This window comes from Chionomys nivalis, chromosome 5 (assembly GCF_950005125.1).
Source record: "Chionomys nivalis chromosome 5, mChiNiv1.1, whole genome shotgun sequence".
NCBI classification, from domain to species: Eukaryota; Metazoa; Chordata; class Mammalia; order Rodentia; family Cricetidae; genus Chionomys; species Chionomys nivalis.
In genome coordinates this window covers 101,023,713-101,048,244 of record NC_080090.1, presented here as the reverse complement: position 1 = coordinate 101,048,244, position 24,532 = coordinate 101,023,713, and the positions used below count along the sequence as shown (strand labels likewise).

Sequence of the window (24,532 nt, the reverse complement as noted above, 5' to 3'; positions counted from 1 at the left end):
ACACCTTTAATCCAGCTCTCAGGAGGCAGAGGCAGGCGGATCTCTGTGAGTTCGAGGCCAGCCTGGTCTACAAGAGCTAGTTTCCAGGACAGTCTCCAAAGCTACAGAGAGAAACCCTGTCTCAACACCCCCCGCCCCACGGGGAGAGAGAGAGAGAGAGAGAGAGAGAGAGAGAGAGAACGAACTGCTCCTAACTGCTGAACTATACTTTGCAGCCCTGTTCTGTGAGTTAGAACTCTCTCCTTCTGTAATGGACAGTTTGTAGCAGGAGGAGAAGCAGAGGGGATAGTGTTGCAAGCCTCACCTCCATCGTGGCAGCTGTCTGAACACATGCCTCTTTCTGTCTTTGAGAGAGTTCTGAGGAGTAGAAAAGAGAAGTGATTCTTTTAAAACATTTTAATTTTTGTGGTAATGGGGACCGAACTGGGGTCCTCTGTAAGAGCACTGAACACTTTGTCTGCCCAGCCTACTCTGCAGCTCCTAGACAACTGCTAACCGTGTCTGTCCCCGATGGAGGCAGTGAGGGCCTACTGAAGATGGGCGATTTAGGGGACATCTACAAGCTGCTGGTAGTGAGTGGCCAATAGAAGGGAGAGAGCATTCATCTTGGGGCAGGTGACTGGAAGGTTGAAGTCATCTCCATGGGTGTTGAAGCCGTGAGGAAAGCAGAAGAGGGAGGGAGGGAGCTCTCTGGAATATGGGTGTGATGGCCAAGGGAAGCTGGACTGGGGTGGGTGCCCCGAGTCTGACTGAGGTGAGCTGCTCCATCTTTGGCCCTCAGCTGAAGTGTTGCTGGGTCCCCGAGTGTTTTGTCTTCTTCCTATGCTACCCTAGCTGTCTGCCTGTCTCTTCCTTGTTCTAGGCAGCAAGAGCCCTGGAGTCACCCGGCTGGGCTTCAGCAGCCAGTGTAGTTCAGCACCTGTCTTCCCATGGGCCTGTGTGGTGTTCACTGAGTAGTGGGGGGGGGGAGGTTTACAACCCGGGGGCCGTGGGTGGGAGCAGAGAGAAGGAGGAAGAGCAGAGACCCCTGCCCAGAGCGTGCTAAGCTCTGACTGCTATAAAACTGCAGGAGGAGATGCTGTCGAATGGATGCATGCTGCTTTCGGCTCAGTGCGAGTGACTTCTCCTGCGTCTAGTCTTCCAGGGTTGGCTGCTTAATAATATACCTGTCTTCCATGCATGCCTCGAGACATTTTCAGGTGGTTTTTATTTTTAATTAAATTATAGTTACACAATTCTCCCCCTTCCCTTTTCTCCTTCCAACCCTTTCCAAGTCCCCTCTGATATATATATATATAGTGTGTGTGTGTGTGTTCATGGATATGGTGTCTGTGGGAGTGTGTGCAGGCACAGCACATGTGTAGGTCAGAGGGCAACCTCAGGTGCCTTTTGTTAGAATCTCTCGTTGAACTTAGGCCACAAACACCATCTGGTGTCCCCTCTGGGTGGAAGGCTGTGCTGTTAGCAGTACCATCTCTTCACATGAACTCTGGTGGTCTCAGGTTCTACATTGCAGGTTCCTGGCTTTGCTTTTAAAAGAAGAAAAGGTTGATCTTGGCACAGTTTCTGGGCATGTCAGACCATCTCGGCAGGAAAGGCGTGGTGGTTAGAGTTAGTTCTGGCCATAGCCCTACATTTTGCTATATCAGAAAGCAGATTGGGCTGGCAACTTAATGTACTTACTGGCGTTTCTGAGAACATTGCTTCCTTGAGAGCTTCCTGAGAGCTTACGCACTGACTAGTGTTGCTGAGTCCATGGCCTGCATGCTGTAGCCGATATTGAACAGTGAATGCTTGCTTCTTTCTGGAACCATGTAGACTGCTTTTATTTTTACACTTCATATTTTAAAAGTATGTGAGGGTGGTTGTGCATGCTGTGGCCCATCTGTGGAGGTCAGATGTCGGGGTCCGGTAGTAGCCGGACCATAAATTAAGTCTCTAGACCAGGCCCCAACATAAACTCTCTCTCTCTGGACCGGCGTGGAGGCGCGGAAATAAAGACACAACTCACATGGCTTTATTGGGAGGGAGATTCTCGGTGATCATGAAGTCCTGAGTTCACATCCTGGAGAATTCCTTCTTGTTTAGTCTCCAAACAGTCTATATACTAAAACTTAACTCAGGGGGAAATACATTAGCATTCTGTCTCCGAGGTAACCAGGTAAATGGCTTTTTGTCACTTCCGCCTCTACCTGTTTGCTCTGTGTGCTAGCTGTCAGGTAGGTTTGAATTAGTATCTCTATCAGGCATCCTCCAAATTACAAAGAAAGGAGCAACAACATTCTGACCCTCTGTTAGGACAGTGACAGCCTGTCTGCAGGGCTACGTGACCACCTCATGTCGGGCCTCTGGCTTCAGAGCCTGGCTGCCACACTATATAGAAATATGGGCCTACAGTCAGAGGACAGCTTTGTGGAGTCGTTTTCTCCTTCTGTCTTTACTTGTTTGCCAGGGATTGAATTCAGGGCACCAGGTTTGTGTGGTGTCTTTACCCGCCGAGCCATCTTCTTGGCCCTCATTTTAAATTACATTGTGTGTGTGTGTTATACACACCTGTGTGTTCGCGCCTTTGTTTGCACACAGATACCAAAGGAGGTGGTTAGATGTCTTCCTCAATCACTGTCTTTCTTACTCCTTTGAGATGGAGCCTCTCCCTGAACTTGGAGCTCACGTGTTTTGGCTGGACTGCTTGCTAACAAACTTTATCCATCTTCCGTGTCTGCCCTCCTCAGTGCTGGGGTTATAGGTGCATGTGAGACCCATTTCCTGCTTGTTACGTGGGTGCTGGGATCTGAACTCATATCATCATGCTCATGAAGCAAACACTGTTACCCCCGAGTCATCTTCCAGCTCTGAGATGCTGCGTCTTAAGAAAGCTGGGTTTCCTGTGTGCCTTCCTAATTTAGAATGAAAGGAACTAATTAATAGTTGGAGAGAAGTTGAATAAGAAACATATTACTCTGCCGGCTATAGTTAACTAGTTAACTCTTGAATCTGTCTAACGAAAACCATTTTATGAGAGTAAAGTGGGTCAGCTCAGTGGTAGAACCCTTGCGTAGGGTTCCTGTGTTCAAGCCTCAGCACTGCAAAAACTCCAAACTCAGTTTTAGTACTTTTTCTTTTTTATGCATTTACAGTGCCTGAACGTGATTTTGAGAACTCATTTTATAACAAATAGCAGTCCCTAGTGGAGCTGCTGTCAAGAGAGAATTCCGTGTCAACAGCCTATCTCCTTCCCTTTGCCTTTCTTCTCCTTTGCTTGGAAAGGAGGCTGCCCCCTTGCGAAACTGCACAGCGGGAAGGACAGTGTAGGTGCTTGCTACCTTTGCCTTTGGCTAATGTGACAAGCTTGTTTTAGGGGTGTTTAGAGGAGCCTGTGCCCTTCCAGGAATGAGTTTATTGAGAGATAGGTGATAAGACAGTGCCTACCATGACTCTTAGCGTGGTGCGAGGGTTTTGGTGGAAGCAAAACCGAAGCCACTGGAAGCAGAAGATTGCTTTCCTAACTTTTGCGTTTACAGGCTAGGGAACTGTGAAAAATGCCAGCTTACCAAGCACATAGCTCTCTGGCTCAATCCTTTGGGTTTTGCCATTCTGCTAATAAAAATAATACTCATGTTTTTCTGATCTGTTCGCCAAGTGTCCGTGCTTCCCACCCTGCGTGTGATCAGCAGTGTCTTTGTCTTTGATGAAATGCTTCCTAACAGTTGCGTGTTCTGCCCGCCCGCTGATTTGTTCTCCTCTCTTCCTTTGCAGAATGGACTGCTGAACTATGAAGGATTTCAGACCTAGCCATGGGTCATCACTCCGCCACTCTCGCCTTTATCGCCTACTAGTTATTTAAATTGGACTTTTAATATCCGACCAGCTGCTCTTCAGACACACATGGTGCATTGCTGCCATTCCCCGGATTGCATCTTTGAAACACACGCTCTTAGTAGCCTTCAGCGAACAAAGAGGCCACCTCCCGGGACAGCTACCGGGAGGGAGTCATCCTGACCGCCCCCTAGCCTTGGCCGGATCTGGATTTGAATCCTACCATGGAACCTCGAATGGAGTCCTGTCTGGCCCAGGTGCTGCAGAAGGACGTGGGGAGACGGCTGCAGGTTGGCCAGGAACTCATGGACTATTTCTCGGACAAGCAGAAGTCTGCTGACCTTGAGCATGACCAGACCATGTTAGATAAGCTTGTGGACGGACTCGCTACCTCTTGGGTGAACTCTAGCAATTACAAGGTAAGCCGTGCTCTCGGAGGTGCTCTTGAAGGTGGTAAGGCTGTCTTGGCAGATCAAAACTGGTCCGGGAAAAAATGGTTAGGGAAGTATCAGCAGCCTGATCCCTCGACTTCAAACACAATATGCATGCAAATTATGGGAAGAGTGGGGGGAACTTTTGTGTGGGGGCGTTTAAAAGCATTTGCAGTCTTGACATTGGAGGTTTGGACACCTTGGTGACTAGTCTTCACTGTTGTCTCTGGCGTCAGAATGTAGAACATTTTACTTTCAAATTACTATTGAAATCTACGTGGTGCCTGGCCAAAGCCAGTTTCGGTTGTCAAGGTGTAACTTTGACCCATGGGCAGTGGCTAGAGGATGATAGCTTTTGGACTTGGTACCTGACCAGAAACAGTTTCAGTTGTCTTCGGTTGTCAAGGAGTGACTTTGACTCACGGGTAATGGCTAGAGGATAGCTTTTGGTTTTGAAGATTAGGGCTCTTCATGTGCAGTAGGTGAAGGGTGTCTGTAGGGAGGTGGCTGTGCACAGCCCATTTAAGTTGTGAACATGGACCATTTGCCATTCAAGGTTGAGCTTCATGAATGCAAACTACAGGGCGCTGGAAGCCCTGAAGAGGTATTCTTCTGTTGAAGGAGCTGCGGGCCTCTTACATATTGATCTAACCTATTTCTAATATTCTGTGTAGCACCACTAGCTGGCTTACCAGGAAAGATCTTAACCTGCGTCTGTCTGGAGTGGGAGAATCATGGCGACTCACTGACTTGGCTTCTTTTCCCCAGCATTCTGTTTAGTTTACTCCGCCTACCTAATTTTCTGTCCTATCAGGGGCAAACAGTTTTCTTTATTAATTAACCAATAAAAGCAACAGATAAATACAAGACCCACCTCCATCATTCTTCACCTGCCCCCTTCTTCACCTGCCCCCTCTTCACCTGCCCCTCTTCATCTCCCCCTCCTGTATCTTCAGCTCATCCCTGCCAGGAGGTGGCATCTCTGGATCAGGGTTGAGTGGACGGAAGGGTAGGAAGCTTGCGTGGCTGCTGGCAGTGCCGGCAGTGCGGTAGACTTGGTCAGGTGGCCACAGACACCGGCTCTCTGGTGCCCTTCTTTCCTGACTCAGGTGCCTGAGGCTGATTTGGACTTAGGAGCTGGTGCTTACAGGGTTCCTTTTGGTCCGCATTCCTCACACATTTAAGCCCCAGTCTTAAGCAAGAGTGGTGAACTCTTATTGTTAAGACATTACCTTGTATGTAACAGTCCTTCACCACTGGGTATACCTGTGGGTCCCCCATCCTTGAAACTGAGCTGAAATCTTGTCTCGGTCTATTTACTTGGCAGAAATTAATGAGTATTATCTCATATGCAGACCACCCGGCGCTCTATGGTGAGAGCATTGGCCCTGAGAGGTCAGGTAGAGTCCGCTTGTGCTTGTCAGGGTTGACCACTTATGTGTTTGAGCCATGGCTCCGCTACTCCTGTGTGCATGGTAAGAAGCATTTGGCAGACATGCTAACGTGTAGGAAATTTAGCAAGACTAGTAGTAGCTGAGGTAATATGGGGGTGGGGGAGAGTGCTTTCCGAGCTTGTGACAGACCTCGTGCATGTCCCTGGCCAGCCGGCCTTACTTCCTCCCGTCCCTCCCTGTGGGGGCCACTGGGCAGTGAGGGCCGCTGGGCAGTGAGGGCCTCTGGGCAGTGAGTGACACTGGGCAGTGAGGGTCTCTGAGCAGTGAGTGACACTGGACAGTGAGGGCCCCTGGGCAGTGCCTTTTTTGCCTGTCCAGGATGACTTCCCACCTCCTGCTTAACAGCTGGTCTCAGCAAAGGTGCTCTTCCCTCTCCTAAGGGAAGTCTGTGTTCACAGGAAGGAGGGTGGGTACTTGAGTCTGACTGTACCAGGAGGAGGAGATTGCGGCAAGGATAATACGATGTTAATTAGCAACCTGTGGGGCCTGTTTCACTGGCCTGTAATGTCTCTGAGTCTCAGGTTTCCCATTTATAATGTCAGGATAATCAGATTATTTACTAATCTTAAAAGATTTATTTATATTTATTTTATGTGTATGAGTGTTTTGCCTGCATGTTTGCTTGTGCACCACACGTGTGCAGTGTCCACGGAGGCGAGAAGAGGCCATCTCCCTGAGCTGAACTGGAGTTACAGACGATTGAGAGCCACCACGTGGGTGCTGGGAACCAAACTTAGCCTCTCCGCAAGAGCAGTTGATGCCTTTAACCACTAGGCCCTCTCTCCAGTCCCTTAAAAGATTGTTTTGTATCCATGCATGCTTGTGTGTATGTGAATGTGTGTATTCCTTGGTGTGTGGTGTAGGTTGGAGAACCTCAGGTATTGTCTTTTGCTGAATTGTTCTATTTCCAATAAAAACTCAAGAGGCAATTATTGGGGTGAAAAACCTTAGAGATCAAAGAAGCAGAGAAGTCACCAGCTGACCTTTCCTTTCTTATTGGTTACCCAGCCAGTACCTCTTCCCACCAAATGTCTTAGAATCCCAAGTCCTTCCCTTCTCCTTCCTGAAGGACCGTCCTATCTGTATTCCTGGCTTCTATGGCTAATTCCAGTCAGCTAGTTGGTGGCTCTGCTTCATCCCAAGTTAACTTTATTAACACGGTCTTGGAGAGTCACAGCGCAGCACTCAGGCGTTGGTCTGAGGCAGGGTCTCTTATTGTTCACAACTGCTTTGTGTGCTCACGACTGTTGTGTGTGCCAGGCTAGCAGAGCCATACACTTCTGGGAAGCTTCTGATCTCTCCTCCCTTCACCCCACAGGAGCGCTCAGATTATATACACTCCCAAGGCCAGCTTTTACAGGGTTCTGTGAATCTGAACTCAGGTCCTTGTGCAAGTGCGGCAGGCACTTTACCTCCTGAGCCTTTCCCCAGACAGATAATAAAGTTTTTATGAGCTTCTTAGTGGTGGCTCTTGCCTTGTCTAGGGGTGCTGGTCAAAACAGGCGATTGTATCACTGTTCGGGTGCAGCATGCGCACGCATGGAAACACAGGGGATTCTGGGCAAGACAGATGTACGCAGCACCACTTCCTTTTTCAGTCACAGGAGGGAAGGTTTAAGACGTTTTAACTAACACTCTGAGGAGTAATTCTTCTATCTTTGTTCCCCCAGCTCTCTCTCCTTCCCCTCCCCTTTCTTCTCCTATTCTTTTTCTTCCCTCTTCTCTTTTTGGTACAGGGTCTTCTATGTAGCCCAGGCTGGCCAGAAGTTGGGTGATCTCAAGCTCATGTTTCTCCTGTCTCCAGTTCCCAAGTCCTGGGAAGACAGCACATGTGTGCCACCGTGCCTGCTAGGGAGGAAACCAGCAAAGGCAGGTTGTTGGGAAGTTAAGTGACAAAGATTGGGACTTGTGACCAGGTTCACTAACCCATTTGTCGTGCAGATGAACTGAGTACCATGTCACTTGAGAACCCTCAGCTCTGACATCTGCTGCTTTATTACAGAGGGTTGTGTATTCAGGCTTGTTCTGTGGATGGAGCACCCCCTCCTTTGGAAGTGTTGAGGTGCTGGCTCTGCCAGTTCTCTGACTGCAGAAACAGCCCCATTCCCAACTGAAGCCCAGAGCCTGGATCTGGTAGGGGCTCAGCAAAAGCTGGATACAGGGGTGGACTTAGCCTATAGATTGCTCCTCAGGTGTGAATGCTGGCTTTGGTGAAATCTGGACACTAACCTTTTAGGCTTTGCCTCCTTTATCTCTCCTAATCTTAGTCAGGAATTCTGAGAATCTGAAGTACATTTCATTAGACTTTAATTTTAAAATCGTAGGACTAGAGAAGACTAGCTTTCCAAACAGAACTCTGAAGCTGCACTTCTAGACTCTTCTGTGTTAAGGACTAAAGAGATGGCAGTAGGAGAAGGTGATGTAATTTTGGCCCCGAAAGCAACAGTACTTGTGTTATTTCTTTTTCTTTTGTGTGTGGAGGGTTGTGTGCAGCAGTCATAAGTGTTATTTGTTAGGAGCTGTTTCTGTTTTTTTCTTCTTCTTTTGAGGTAGGACTTCTCACCTGGTTTGAAACTTTCCTGGCATCTAGGCTGGCTGTGGCTATTGAGCTCCTCAGAATTGAGATTATGTGGGTACTGGGGATTGAACTCGGGTCTTCATGCTTGTGTGGCTAGTCTTCCTGACTAAGAGTTCTCCCAGTCCTTATTTTCCTAACAGGAAAGGTAAAGGAATGCCATGGAGACAGGGTGCCACTGTGCAGTTCACACACGCTTAGAAAGGGGGGCTTCAGTTAAGGACTTTTCTCTATTACACGTGGGCATGTCAGTGGGAAATGCTTTGATCAATGGTTGATGTAGGGGTCCAGTCCACTGTGGATGATCCCACCCCTGGCAGGCAGTTCCTGGTTATTTAAGACAGCAGGCTGAGCAGACCAGAGAGAGCAAGCCAGTAACTACATTCTTCCATGGCTGCTGCTCCTGTTCCTGCCTCCAGGCTGCTGCTTTGAAGTCCCTCATCAGGGAACTGTGATCTGGAAGTGTAAATAAGCCCAGTATACCCTTTGCTCCCCAGATTGCTTTTGGTTAGTGCTCTTTTGTTTAAGATACATTTTTATTATGTGTAGGTGATTATGAGTGCAGATATTCAAGGGTCCCCTGGAGCTAGAGTTACAGGCATGCAAGCCACCTGATGTGCATGCAAGCCACCTGATGTGGGAACAGAACTGGGATCCTCTGGGGGAGCAGGAAATGTTCTTAACTCTCCAGTCCCTTTTGGTCAGTGCTTTATCACAGTGGCAGGAAAGCATCTTAACTTGATACATGAGGTAATTCCTGCCGGTGGTTATGGGCATGACTCTTAAGTATGGGTCCAGCTTCCATAAGATCCTAAAGGCCTGACAGATGGGTATTTTTAGGCATTGAGAACACATGGTTATCTAGCAAATATTCGGGTAATCTGGATCACAAACACAACTAAAGACAATACGTGAGTGAACAGGCTTGGACATGTCCCAGCAAAACTTGATTCACAGAAACTTTGGCCTTGCGATCAGTAACGTTGCCCGCCTTGATCTGACTCAGATGGCCTCTTTTTCTTCAGCATGGCGCCGTTAATGATCCATCAGGTGGATAGTGGGGATTCCCATTTGCATGTAATTTGGGAATGGGGGCATTAGTTTAGATTAGAGCAGTTTACTTTTAGTATTTTATTTCAGGATTAAAAATTGCCTAGAACAGCGTTGCCTGTTATAGCTCTCTCATTCAGACTCATCGATGCCAATTTGAATCGTTAGTTTGTCACTGTTAGCTACAGTGAACTGACTGTGGGCTTCCTTGACTGGTTGAAGGCATCTTGAGGAGGCTGGAGAGCTCAGTCAGTAGAGTGCCTCCCTGTGAAGCATGGGGACTTGAGTTCGGATCCCCAGCTCCCCGTGGATGCAGTGGCATGGGGTTGTCACCCAGTGCAGGGACTGAGGGGAGCAGAGACCAGTTAGCCTTGCCAAATCCATGAGCTCCAGGGTTAATGAGACCCTGTCTCAAAGAAGGTGGGAAGCAATAGAGGAGGGAGAACCAGTGTTGACCTCTGCCCTCTCTGCATGCAGATGTATACACCTATGTAAACACATAACACACACACACACACACACACCGATAGCAAGTCATTTAAAAATAGCTCTTTATTTTGTGTTTAAGTGTCTTGTCTTCATGAATGGATGTGCACCACATGCTTCCCTGGTGTCCTCATCAGGTCCCCTGGGTCTGGAGTTACAGATGGTGTGATCTACCCTGTGGTGCTGGGAACTGAACTGAGGTCCTCTGTAAGAACAAGCGCTCTTAACCAGTGAGGCATCTCTCTAGACCAACATGTCAAGTCATTTACGGGTTCAGTAATTGGCTATTTAAATAGTGGTACAGGGCTGTCACAGTGACTCAGTGGGTAGGGGCACTTGTGCATAGGCCCAGTGACCCTAGCTCAACTGCTCGATCCCATAGGCGGAAGGAGAGAACTCTGACATCACATGTGCACTGTGGCACACCTGTGCCTGTGTTTGTCTCTTCCTCTCACATATGTGCACAGGTGCACACGCACACACATATGCACACACTGTGTAATTGAAAATTTAAATACTCATACATTCAGGGCACACCATGGGGGTGCTGTTTAATCTGGAATACCTTGTGAAGTGTTTCACTCTGTTAAGTGACCGTGGGAGACTGGAGGCCCTTCTCACCCATGAGGTTTCTCTTTAGATTACCCATATATCAGCAATAAAATGAAACCCTCAAATTCTGAACCTGGTTGTTTTCAGCGATCTGCTCCCCCCCCCCTTTTTTTCCCTTTTTTCATCTTCTTCCTTTCTTTTCTTTTTTTTTTTTTTTAAATTTGCAGACAGGGTCTCACTATGTAGCCCTTACTGACCTAGAACTCTCTATATAGATCAGGCTGGCCTCAAACTCACAGAGACCCTCCTGCCCTTACCTCCTGAGTACAGGGACTATAGGCTTGCACAACTATCCCCAACCCTTGGTATTTCCTTTCTGGTACTTTGATTACAGCCTGAAGGAAAGGAAAGATGTTGGGGTCCATTCCTGCACGTATGCGGAGCCATCACGCTCCCACTCACCCAAGGGGAGATGCTGGCTCCATTCCTACATGTATGTAGAGCCATCACGCTCCTGCTCACCCAAGGGGAGATGCTGGGGTCCATTCCTGCACGTGTGTAGAACCATCACGTTCCCGCTCACCCCAGGAGAGATGCTGGGCTCCATTCCTACACGTGTGTAGAACTATCACGTTCCCGCTCACCCCAGGAGAGATGCTGGGCTCCATTCCTACATGTATGTAGAACCATCACACTCTGCTCACCCAAAGAGAGATGCTGGACTCCATTCCTACACATGTGTAGAGCTATTACGTTCCCGCTCACCCAAAGAGAGATGCTGGACTCCATTCCTGCACATATGGGGAGCCATCACGCTCCCACCCATCATCGTGTTCCAAAAGAATGAGCTCCCCTGAGAGGCTGGTGGGCGTGGCAGCCTGAGGCAATGAGAGGGACTTGGGCTGTGCAGTTTTCTCAGCTAATCTTGCCACTTTTACACCACCTGCAGAGCGGTTCCATAGCCTCTCATCCTCAACAGCGCATGTGCCTTTGGTGAGCTCTGTGGACACCCAGCACCCTAGAGGAGGGCAGTTTCTGTGAGTACAGCCATACAGCCTTTCTCCCAGCATCGTAGACGAGCACGGTAGTTCCTGTGAACACACCGCCACAGGCCTCATGGCCGTTCTCATAGCCACAAAGCAGCTCTCGTGGCCTAAGAACCCTGTTTCCCATGGCTTACTTGCCGTTGGAACTGCCAGGAAGCGTCACAGGCTTTCTTTACCAGCCGCTGAGGACATGTTCTGCTGCAGAAGGAGGTTGATAGTTGCTATCGCAGAGAATATTCAGTATTAAATAGTATGGTTTACATTCATAAAACCCCCCAAAGTCTGTGTCCCAGAACACACCTGAATTCAAGTTCTGGCTAAGCAATTGCGGACCAATGGACAGCGCTCTGGGATAGTAATGGCAGCCTTGGTTCAGACAGCCCCTGCGCCAGATGACCCTGAGAGGAGTTACTTTTTACCATATGAGATGCTTAGTGTCATTTCCGTTTTGTAGATGAGAAAATTGATGTTTGGAGAAGCCAGGTGACTTGTTTGGAGTGATGACCTAGTAATTATGGTTTCTGGGATTTGGCAGATGTTTGCTGTGGAGTCCCCCTGTGTGGAGAGGATGGGAGGCATCTCTGTTTGCACACTTTACGGCTGGTGTCTAGGCAGGGTAGGTTTGTTTAATCCAGTATTTGTGAACTTTGCCTCCATCCACAGTTGTCTCAAGGCCTGTACCACACTGTTGGACATTTGAATTTGGAGTTTCCTAATTCCTTATAGATTACCCTGCTGTCAAGGCTGCTACGGTCTGACTGGAGAGGAGCTTGGGCGTACGGGAGGGCAGGGGCATACTGTACAGTGTAAGATGGTAAGCAGTCCCTTGTGAATTGTCCCATGGGAATGTGTATGAGTGCTTTTAGTGGAAAGACGAGAAAAAGGTTAATAGGGAATTCTCAGTTGGAAAGCCGTGATGGGAAAGTGGATTGAGAGCAGCCGTGAAGAAGACGTTAAGTCAGTAGCAGCCTTTTTTGGGTCCTCTCTGGCAGCACTATCTCTGTGGCCTGTGGAAAGGTTAGTCTAGGCCACTTCTCAGAGCTCAGTGAACCCATGAATTTATGGGCAGCGGTGAATGTATGGACAGATAGGGAGGTGCTTTTCCCGTTGCTTATCTCCTAGCCTTGGCTCCTTTGCTGAGGCTCCTGTTTCCCTCCTGTGTCCTTGAGAGGAGAGCCAGAAAAGATTATTGGGTTCCGATTAAGTGGCTTCTGTTTCTTTTCTGGCTGGTTGCTTGGTTCCGCCAAGTGGTGCATCCTTTAGCAGACCGGGAAAGAGGCTCTTCTCGACTTTGCGGTGCTGGCAAGTTAATTTCTCTGGTGCAGTTAAAATAGATACCTCTCTTTTTATTATTATTATTATTATTTTTATTCTTTTTTAATTAAAATTTCCACCTGTCCCCGTTTCCCATTTCCCTCTCCCTCCTCCCAAATATTGCCCCCTCCTCTCCTCCCCCCACTCCATTCCCCCTCCCTCTCGATACTGAAGAGCAGTACAAATTCCCTGCCGTGCGGGAAGACCAAGGTCCTCCCACTTCTATCTAGGTCCAGGAAGGTGAGCATCCAAACAGGCTAAGCTCCCACAAAGCCAGTTCATGTATTAGGATCGAAACCTAGTGCCATTGTCCTTGGCTTCTCATCAGCCTTCATTGTCCGCCATGTTCAGAGAGTCCAGTTTCAACCCATGCTTATTCAGTCCCAGTCCAGCTGGCCTTGGTGGCTCCCAATAAATCAGTTCCACTGTCACAGTGGGTGGGTGCACCCCTCGTGGTCCTGGCTTCCTTGCTCATGTTCTCCCTCCTTCTGCTCCTCATTTGGACTAGATGCCTCTCTTGTAAGTAGAAAGCTACAGGGAGCAGTTTGAGGCAAAAGCAGACAGCCTCAGGACACGTCGTTTCATCATGTGTGACTGCCAAGGGTGTGTGTGTGTGTGTGTGTGTGTGTGTGTGTGTGTGCGCGCGCATGCGCATGTGACAGACAACAAACTATACTGGAAATAATTCAGATATCCTGGCTTTGCCATTTTGACCTTTGTGCTGTGATGGAGCCAGTGCTGCCTGCTGTGGACTCCGCCAGCCAGTGTGTTTGGGGTGCTGCCACAGTGCTGTGCAGGCAGTGTGTGGTCAATAAAAGAAGTCAATGAGGATATGTAACTGGGGTCAAATAATACAGGAGCTGTTCAAAGTCAACTTTTGTGGAGTTGATATTGCATGCCTTCCTGTAGTCCTGCATGTTAGCCTGTGTCCTGGGACAGGAGACTCAGGTCTTCTGTAGTAAGATAAAGCCCGGAGTTGTTTAGTGTTGCTGATAAAGTCGCTGAGCAGAGCAGCAGCTGGCTGGGGTCCTGTCATGAGTGTGCGTAAAGGCTACTGGAGCAAATGAATCCATTGAACGAGGACCCTGGTTTTTGGGAGATTTTGCTTGTTCTTTTTATTTTTTAATACAACTCTTATACTTTGTCTTGTTTTCAAAAGTTAAAATTTAAATAAGGCTACAGATAAGAGATCATTAGTTGAATGCCAAGAGGAAACAAAGAGAACCGTCTTGGGTGAGCGCACGCAGCCAGCAGTGAGGCTGATGAGGCCTGAAAGCTGGTGTTTACAATAACTAGCATTTATTAAGTACTCATTGACTGCCAGGCACCCTAAGAGCCTTGAATGCAACTCGCTGTGATCTTCAGGGAAGTGTTTGGTGATAAGCCTGTGATTATTTAGTCTCCATCCCAGGAAGCCTCCTAAGAGAAGTCTGGAAGAAACCTCTCTGAGATTTTATGACGAGGCATGTCAGAGGCAGGTTTTATTTTATTTTTAAAATATTGCTTATCCTTGGCAATTTCATACAGTGTATATATTCTGTATTGATTCTATATCTTGAGCATATATCGGTTCCAGTGTCCCCCTCGCCCCACCAACATATCTCCCTCCCATTTCGATCTCTCCCCTCACTTTTAAAAGTAACCCCGAGTCTGGTTAGTGCCGTGGCTGAATATTGACTGATCTCGTGCAGGCTGACAAGCACACAGCCAAGTCCTGTGTAGAACTCAGTATTCAGAGCACTCTTCTCCATCCCCTGGCTCTTCCATTCTTCCTGTGATGTTCCCTGAGCAGTCTGAGGGTGGGTTGATATAAACCCCCTCAGGGCTGAGCACTGTCTCTTACTTTCGGTGACCAGCCCTTAGCCTCTGAAGGTGGTGCAGGCTTCCCAGTGTGGAAGCAGCTTCTGTGGCCAAGGTTGAGAGCAGCACTGTCCGTGGGCAGGAATATAAACACTTAGAGGGCAATTTGACAGCATGGATAACAGTAATAGTCTTACCTTACAGACATGACTTCATGGACGTCTAAGGCACGAATTCCTTCCTGTGGAACAGGCCTCAAATCCAACAGAAAGGGGACAGTTGCCTTTCTGCACAAGGCAGGGGATCAGCCTGAATATTCTGACTTGGAGGCTGCCTCTGAAGCAGCTGCAATGCCTGATGATTTCCACTGTTTTAGTAGGTGCATAAAGAAAATGTCACAGTTAGTGACTGTTTCAACAGATAAAGAGAAAAAACGCTTTTTTTGCATATATGTGGTATGTGTACACATGCGTCCATGTATTTGTGCATGCATGTTTGTGTGTGGGTACATGTCTGAGTATATAAAGTAGTGGAATTAATTTAGGAGTTATTAAGAATTTCAGGCTTCAGGGCTGGAGAGATGGCTTAGAGGTTAAGAGCACTAACTGCTCTTCAAGTCCTAAGTTCAATTCTCAGCAACCACATGATGGTTCACATCCATCTGTAGTGAGATCTGCTGACCCAGAACACTGTATATATAATAAATAAATCTTTAAAAAAAAGAATTTCAGGCTTCAGGATATAGTTTATTGTGTATTGACTGTGAATAGCCTACATGATAAATTTGATTTTGGATTCATAGAAGATATTCTTGAGACAATAAACCCCATGAGATAATTTTGATGAACATTTAGAAATGTAGATATGAAGATTTTTTATGTTTAAAATTTTTGTTATGTAATGTTAAATCCTAACCAGCTTTCTTTCAGTTTTACTTACTGGTGTGTGACAGTTCAGGTAGTGGCCCTCTGCCATGGTTTCATGTCGAGGTCAGGGAGAATGCCCTACATAGGGTCAGTTTTCTCCTCCATCTTTATGCGGGTTTTGGGATGAAATTCAGGGCACAGGCCTTTGCTCACTTGTTTATTTATTTATCTGTTGTTTGAGACAGAGTCTCTCACGAAGCTTGCCATTTCAGCAACATTGTCTGGCCAGCAACCCTGGGAGCTGCCTGTCCTGGGACTCTAGACGCTGCTGTAAGGCCTAAGTCTATGCTAGGGACCCACACTCGGGTGCGCATGCTTGTGTAACAGGCTCTTCACCCACTGAGCATCTCCCAGCCTGAAAGCCATGATAGTCTGTGTCTGAAATCACTATTTTATGAGGAAAGATGAAGAGAGTGTTTCCTGGATCTTCCAGGGGCCGACAGCCCCGAGGTGTAGCCAAGCGTTCCATGGTCGCCACGGAGTGCCTCTGTTTGAACTCCATTTCCTTCTGTCTGTGCCTTTCATTATTTAAGACTTTAAGTGCGTCATCAAGGGAGACGGTGCCCTTTTTCCCCAACTCCTTTTGACTCAAGAACTTCTCTTTGGTGATGATTATGCTTTGATTTTAGGTCTATGCCATTCCTTTTGCATACTAAAATTGTGAGGTATGGATTACCAAAAACTGAGCTTCATAAAGGGTTGTGGGCAGGCGAGATGGTTTATGGGTAAAAGCACTTGCTGCTTCCTCCTGAGGACCTGAGTTGCAGTCCTAGAGCCGGCGTGGAAAGTTGTTCTCTGAAACACACTTGAGTGCTGTGGAGCAGATGCACCTGCACTCACACAAATACATGACACACCACACACTACAGTATTCTAAAAATGAAACAAGAGTTGTGTAATACTTTAACATTTCAGCTGAGCCCTCCCCACACGCCTGGGTATGTAAACCATCCCAGGGTATCTTATAAGAGGGAATGTAAACCGAGCCAGCTGACTTCAGGCCTTGGTGGGCAGGGGAGCTACGGGTAGGGAGCTAGGCAGCGAGTAGGGAGCTAGGCAGCGGGCCTGAGGACTCATTTCTAGCTCTCCCCGTCTGGCTGTACCCTTTTCTCAAGGACTCAGTTCCCTGCTCATCTGAGATGTTTTAGATGCAAGCAACCGATAGCTTAGTCACATCACCTTGAGAAAATATGGGCTCGGAGCCGGTGGGCAAAGCCAGTGTTCTTTCCTGTGAGGGGTGTGCTGGGGCTGGCCTTCTGCTGCCAACCTCGTCCCCAGGAGTGGCTTGTAGCTGGCTTTTGAGACCCTGCTGTTTCAATGTATAGTGTTAGATCTTCTTGTAAAATGAAGAAGGAGGAGTGAGACCCAGGGCCCCAAAACTACGGGTGGATGAGGACAACGGAAGCTCACGAAGTGCACGGAGGGCAACTGTTGATGGGTGGACGTCAGAAGACTCTCCCGTTGAATTTAGCTCAATTCAGAAAACACTTAGTCTATCTGTACACACAGGGGAATGTCTGGTATGACATATGCCAGGCTCTCAGTGGAGTCAGGACAGTTTAGGGGTTCATGCATTGTTGAAGTTTATTTTGGGTTGGAGTCCAAGATGGTCTAGTATTTAGGGGCTTCTACCTCTTTTGCCTTCAGATTACAAGTATATGACATATATGCCATATAAATTTTGCCTTTTAGAATTTAAAAATGTTTTAAAGCTTTTACTTAAAAATGCACACTATTAGTTTTGAGCTCAGGCTGGCTTTGCTTCTGTTGGGTGTGATGGTTTCCTTTCTGCTCAGCTCTGTTATCTGCTAGGAGAGCAAGTGGAGGGGGCAGGCTAAGTGGCATTGCCGCCTTCCCTCAGGCAGCTTGGTAGTAAACTGTATCTGAGATCTTGATCCCTTTGCTTAAAGGGGAAAATGCATTTTTTCTTTTGCTATTTCCCAAAGTAGATGCATCCTGTTTAGGGCAGGGAGTGCATACCTGGAAATGGGGACACCACCAGGGGAGGGGCAGTTACTGTATCGAGTCTCTGGGGAGCTGTGCTCTAAATCTTACCTTAGCGATTGCTTCTTTATCTTCAAAGTCTCTGAAATCATGACCTGCCTTTGGTTGGTCACTTGCTGGCAGATGCTCCAAAGCTGCAGAGATGCTTAGAAAGGACTTTCTCCATCTGGGCTTCCACTCGTCGGCTCTGTGGCTCCAGTCCTGTGAAGTGGGCAGTTTATAATGGAGAAGCGAAGAGCCTTGAAATCTGGAGTGAGACTGTGTTGTGTGGGGAGACATCACACATCTACTCACCCTGGATAGGGAGCCTATGGCCAACCTAATATGGACACCACCAATGTCTAACCTGGTGGACCAGTAAGTTCTATTGGGGTTACTAATGGCAGTACGGGTGAGGGGTTACTTATAGGAGCAGAAATGACTCAGTGACAGCTGCATCACCAAGGCCCACCCCAGCATGGGTGACAGCTCACAAAGCTGGGAACCTGGAGCTCACTGCACAGCCTGCAGGCAGTTCAACAGGGTGGAGCGTGTCCTTTTCCTGTGCCTCAGTTGGTTTAGACCTCTCCCAGGCAGCTGGGCTGGCTTCTGCTTCTGCCAGGCTGATGGTCTCTGAGTCTTTTTTGTAGTATTTCTCCTCTAAGAGTCTTCTTTGCAGCTCAGCTTCACTTTGACAGGGACTCTCAGCTTTTTAAATAAACATTTTGGCAGGGAGGGGCCTAGTGAGTCTGGTGGGTTTCAGGGACTTCCTGAAGCTATTTTGATAGTTTACCTTCCTGCTTAAAGGAGCCTCCTGCCAGATGGAATGTTTCAGTCCTGGAAGAACTGTTGCACACCAGGTTTTTATGCTAGAATGCACACTTACTCCCCCCTCCTTCCCTCACTATGTGATGCTCTGTAAACTTTATGGTCGCCCAGTACTTGGGTAAAATTAGCAATATCAGGCTGGTGGTTGTCACCAGGATAAAAGGATAAAAAAGCACATTCCTACAAAGCGGCTGCCCTATAGGAAGTATGCTTGGCAGCAAGATGCCCGTTGCCTAGCATCCAGTATGATAGTCTTCCCATGTTTTCTTTCCAGTTGGTCCAGCCCTGTCATTGCATATCCTTGGTTACTTGGTATGATTCATATTGCTCCAACATAGCCAGCAGTGTATGCAGAGCAGCACTGTTTCGGGAGACGGAAGTTGAAGGAGTGTGGGCTGTTTCTTTGCAGTGTAGTGGGGGAAGGTTACTTTGGCTTGATCTCTCGTTGTGTTCAGGTGTGTACCGGGCTGGATTGGGGGGCTTCTCTCTATTATTATTATTGTTGTTGTTACTACCTTTATTTTTATTTTATGTGTATGGGTGTTCTGCCTGCTTGTGTATTTGTGTACTGTGTGAGTGCAGTGCCTGCAGAGGCCAGAAGAGGGAGTTGGAGTCCCTGGGACTGGAGTTTCAGGCAGTTGTGAGTTGCCATGTGGGTGGTGGGAATTGAACCAGGTCCTCTTGAAGAATAGCCAACCCTCAGCCATCTCTTCAGTCCTGTTGGTTTGTCCCTCACACCTTTTCATGAAAGGAAGCATTTAGAAATAAACGTTTATTCTTGTGTGGATTACATTTAAATTACTTAGGGGCATCTCTTCTATCTCACTTCTCCCCATTCCCAACAATGATGACAAACTCACAACACATTGGAGCAGACTAGACCTGTAAGAGGTTGAGTGAGGGAGAGGAGTTGGCTGCCTGTTTAACTTGTCCGCAGGGTTTTAGTTCACTGGACTGTCGGCCCCTTCCTGCTACTGTAGCAAAGTAACCACAGACTGGCTATTCGCAATTACGAAATGTTTTCCTGACTGCTCTTCAGGCCAGTGTCTAGACCAGCGTGCTGCAGGCGTGGAGGGCTTGGGCTGTGCCTCCAGGCTGAAGCCCATGACTGTGTGCTGAGGGGATGAAAGAGCACCTCAGAGGGCAAGGAGGCCCAGCAGGTTCTCCCCAACCCTCACACCGGTGGTCTGGGAGAGCTCCACCCACACGTCTCAGTTACCCCGCAGGCCTCACCCCTAGTGCTGTCAACTTCCAGCAGGAACAGACATGAAGCCATAGCAGAGACCACAGAAGCAAGACTGGAAAAGGAAAGGATAGGGTAAGAGTGACAGCCTTGATGGCTGTCTGGGTCCCCTATGGAGAAAGGGAGACGGCCAAGACGTGAATTAGAAGTGTTTGATTATGATGCCAAATCAATGGCCAGGAGACTGAAGAAGAGAGCTGCCCGACTGTGAGCATTATAGAGTCACCCGTGTGACTACATTTTTCTCTGCTCCCCTCCCTGCCTCTCTTCTCCCCTCTTCAATCCTCCCCCAAGGTCCCCATGCTCCCAGTTTACTCAGGAGATCTTGTCTTTTTCTACTTTCTACTTCCCATGTAGATTAGATCTGTTTAAGTCTCTCTTAGTGTCCTCATTGTTGTCTAAATTCTCTGGGATTGTGGTTTGTAGGCTGGCTTTCTTTGCTTTATGTTTAAAAACCACCTATGAGTAAGTACATGTGATAATTGTCTTTCTGTGTCTGGGTTGCCTCACTCAAAATAATGTTTTCCAAGTTCAGCAGATGTATAGAAGAGGAGTGTGTGTGTGTGTACATGTGTGTCTCTGTGTGTTTCTCTGTGTGTTTGTAGGCACGTGCATGTGTCTCTGCATGTGGTGTGTGTGCGGTGTGGTGGTTCATGTGTGCGTGTGTGCGTGTGTGTGTGTGTAAGTGCGTGTGAGTGCATGTGTAAATGCGCCTGCAGGGGTAGAGGTTGATGGCAGGTGTCTTCCTCAGCTGCTCCCCACCTTGTCATTTGAGGTAGGCTCTCTCACTAAACCGGCCCCCTCCCGAGTCAGCCTCTGAGCGCTGGGCTTACAGGCCCGCACTGCTGCCTCCAGCTTTTACATGGGTGCTGGGATCTGAACACAGGTTTTTACAGGAGACGCTTTATAAACCAGGCCGTCTTATCACAGTGACTATCTTTGGATAGGGAAAAATGTCCTCTAGAGTACAAGGGCTTTTCTGTGGGTCAGCTCTCTGTTCTAAACAGTTACTTTAAGATTAACTTAGCAGGAAGACAGGTATTTATGTTCTACCTGGGAACAAAGGGCCTGTTGGGAGGGAGGGAGGTGATGCTGGGGCTGCATTTCACTGCACCCGCAGATTTTCTCTGAGGTCACTTCTGTGAAGAGAGCCTAAAGTGGAAATTCAAGGTTATCCGTCTGATAGCCATTAATAAAGGGACGCAGGGTAAACAAGGTGACTCTTCTCTAGAGGTCAGTAGAAGGATTGGATTGTAAGTTAAGGCTGGAGAGAGGGCTTTTTGACTGATTGAGGGCACGGCCTTTCATTTCTAAGTGGTTAGAAGAGTTGACTGTTCCTAATGACGTCGATGGTGTTTGCCTCAGACTGGAATGCGGCTTTTGGCAGTGACTCTGCATCACAATAGCTTGAGAGTAACAGAGTCTGTAGGCACCAAATGTACGTTTTCTATGCATGCTCCAGGTCCATGCATCCATGAAAGAAGGGTGTGAGTGAAAGTAAAAACACACTGGAAAGGAGAAGTGGTAGCTTTCAAGGTGGACCAAGGCTTTGTTAGGTGGATCCAGTTCTTCAGCTTCGCTTCTCCACCTCCCCACCCCCGTGGGCTTTCATCTGGTGCTGTTAACTTTGCACTTACATAGCTATAGAAATTCTGTATTTAGTATATGAACTGTTTTGATGAGTTTTGCCAGCTAAACGAGCAAACACTGGTGTGAATTTATGTATTTTAATTACTCATTTACTACATTTTAGCATTTAGCTTAGTGTGTGTGTGAGAGAGAGAGGAGAGAGAGAGAGAGAGAGAGAGAGAGAGAGAATGATTGCTGTAGATTTTTTTTTTTTTTTTGCTTTCCGCTTCAAAATTTTGAGATAGAAGATGGTAAAATATGCTGTGGCCAAACGTTCAGAATTGATTAGCAAAACAAAAAAGCAAGCCGAATCTGACTGTTGGTTTGGATTTTACTGCACAGCGCAGGGAGTAATTCCAGAGAAGCCAGCGTCCTTGTTTTCCCCAGCACACAATGGCCGCTCCGCAGACAAGCCGGTTCTTATGGATCCTGTGATTTAGGAGTGAATGCCCTGTATCCCTCCCACCCCCACCCCCTCAGTGACAGAGTAGCCTAGGATGGATGACAGTTGTATTGAGGTTTGCCAGGAACTGGGGAGGTGATGGGGCGTGGCTATTGGTGGGATAAGTTTCTTTTTTAAATGCCGAAGTGTAACATGGAGGGCCAGGCCTGCTTGTTGTGTTGGGGTTTTTTGTCCCTCCTGGTGCCCCACAACTGTTTAACCCCAAAGAAAATCACACATAGGTCTCCATAAATTATAAGCTGATTGGCCTATTAGCTCTAGCCTCTCACTGGCTAACTCTCATATCTTGATTAACCCATTTTTCTGATCTATGTTAACCATGTGGCTCAGTACCTTTTTTCAGTGGGGCAGGTCACATCCTGCTGCTTCGGTGGTCTGGACAGGAATGAGAGGAAATCAACTTCCTCCTTCCCAGAATTTTCCTGTTCTCATTACATCATTTCTATTTCCTGTCTGGTTTTCCCACCTATACTTCCTGCCTGGCCAATCAGCGTTTATTTATAACATGATTGACAGAATACAGACAATTCTCCCGCACCACTGAAGTATTCTAGAATTAGCAAGTGGCAGCTACACACCGAGGCTGTAATCTAAATTACTTGCTTAGTGGGTGAATCTTATGGCTTACGTTTGTTTTTTTAAAGGGAATGTTTGAAGAGGTGTGATGATTACTTTGAGGTAAAGTCTCTCGGTGTACCTGTGACTGGCCTGGAACTTACTCTGCAGACCAGACTGATCTCAAACTCACAGGATCTGCCTGCCTCTGCCTCCCAGATGCGGGACCATACAGTACACTAGCTGATGGTTAGTTTTCAGATTGGCAGTTTGGTGCAACCTAGAATCCCCAGAGTTGAGGAATTGCCTGGGTTTGGTTGGCCTGTGAACATGTCTGTAGGAGATTGTCTACATTGTTTATTGATGTCTGAGAGCCTACGGGACCATTCCCTGGACAGATCCTGAACTATGTGAGACAGGAGAAAGCTGCATGAAAACAAAGAAACAAAGCAAGGACATGCGTGCTTCTTCTCCTCATGCTCTGACTGGATGTGATGTTGTAAGTTTCTGCCTTGATTTCCCCTTCATGATGGACTGTAACCTGGAACTGCAAGCCAAATGTCTACTTACCCTTTCCCCTTGAAGTTGCTTTTGTCAGAGCTGTGGGAATCTTTCTGGGATAAACACTCTGACACCAATGGGAGTGAAAGAGGGGAGCTGTCACTGGTGAACCGAAGCTAAGACAGCGCCCGGGAGCCTTCTGTCCCAGGCCCACTTTGTATTCTTATTCTATACCCTAAAACCGCAGGTAGGGTGAGCACGCAAGAAAGATTTTACAGATGTTGTGTGGCAGCCAGCAGGTGGCAACAACCAATGTTTTAGCCGTTTCTCCAGGTCACTCTATTAAATAACTCTCTTCTAAAATGTGACTATTGTTTCAGGTAACAAGCGAAGTTATGCTTGTCCAAAAGGCAATACAGGCAGTGTTTTAAGTAAACTACTAAATGAATAAATAAATCAGCCAGGCATGATAGTGTATGCCTTTAATCCCAACATTTGGGAGACAGAGACAGGTGGATCTCTGAGTTTGGGGCCAGTCTGGTCTACAGAGTGAGTTCCAGGACAGCTAGGACTACACAGAGAAACCTGTCCCGAAAAAAAAAAATGAGTTTTCCTGCTTTATTCTACTTCATCAGTGTGTTTGTCACAGTGACGGATCAGGACCTGGACGAGATGATAAAAGCCCTCTCTGGGAAGATATTCAAGTGCAGTGGAAAGCTTGGTTCAGGGTCTCCCAGCTTCTTAGTACTCTTCACAATAACTCATACTGAAGTCTAGTCCTTTGAGAATGCTGAACTTCATGGGCATTTATCAAAACAAATGTATTCGTTCTCCGAAGGAGAGCAGAATAGAGTATATGTAATTAGATGCCCTTTGGATAGTCTGCAGAATAGAATATACATAATTATTTTAAGGAGAGATTATTAGATTTGCTTACATGACTCAAGGCTAAATAACCCCACAATGGTTGTCTGTGGACTGGAGAGCTGGGGGAACAATAGCTGTGCAGTCAAAAAAGCTGGACACCTCAGAATAAGAGGGCCAGTGGTTCGGCCTCAGTCCAGCGCCAATGGCCTGGAGCTCCCTGTAGGATTTCGGGTACATTCCCCAGCCATGGCATCAGCAGAAAGTGTACCCACCCAAGAAGGCTCAGCGTGTGTGTGCTTCTGCACCTTTACATCCGTGCACCAAGCCTTTGGTGGCACTGCTCACATCAAGGTTTTCTTCTTCAGAGAGCTGGCTCATATGCCAGGCATCTGGAAACACTGTCACAGACCATATGTGCGCTTTGATGCTTTTCTAACATCTGTCAAAGAAGTCCTGCCTGCAGCCAAGATTCTCCATCACTGGATAAAACCATATAGTTTATCATTCTCACATCTGGAATGTCCTTAGGAAGTTATAATCTAAGGACCCTGGTAAATTGTATTTTCCAAAGTAAGTTTGCAGGGTCTGGAGAGATGGCTCAACAGGTAAGATCGGGTGGTCATTGGTCATCAGTGACCTGTCCCACCTACCTGCAGAAATCATTTGAGTTCTCTTTCCTTTGCCCTTGTGGTCTCTGAGGTTCAGAATCAGACGTATTTCTGTGCTTGTTCTCTAAACAATTGCGTCTGAAGCATCCATCAAAAATCCTCAAAAAAACCCGAAAACACCAAGCATGCGCAAATGTAGAATACGTTTTTGGGAGAAAAGAACTTTAGGTAGGCAGTGGAGACAGCCCGGTGGGTAAGAGTTCTTGCTCTGCAAGCATTAGGACCCGAATTAGAATCTCCTCTACTCCTAGTCCCAGTATTGGGAGGGTAGAGACAGGTGAGTCCCAAGAGCTTGGCGGTCAGTTAGCCTAGTTGGATGGTGAGTCTCCGGTTCAAGGTGAGGCC

The 24,532-nt window shown here is 47.4% G+C and overlaps 1 protein-coding gene across 30 annotated transcripts in view; it reads left to right on the top strand.

The window, feature by feature from the left end:
* The window catches only part of Clasp1 (cytoplasmic linker associated protein 1), a 218,241-nt gene that overhangs the window by 27,399 nt on the left and 166,310 nt on the right, over positions 1–24,532 (top strand). For all 30 annotated transcript variants that reach the window (XM_057769384.1, XM_057769414.1, XM_057769399.1 and 27 more), the window contains exon 2: positions 3,757–4,235. In XM_057769384.1, coding sequence (XP_057625367.1) covers positions 4,041–4,235 — 195 coding nt within the window. In that variant the 5' untranslated portion in view covers positions 3,757–4,040. The remainder of the gene's footprint in view (positions 1–3,756; positions 4,236–24,532) is intronic.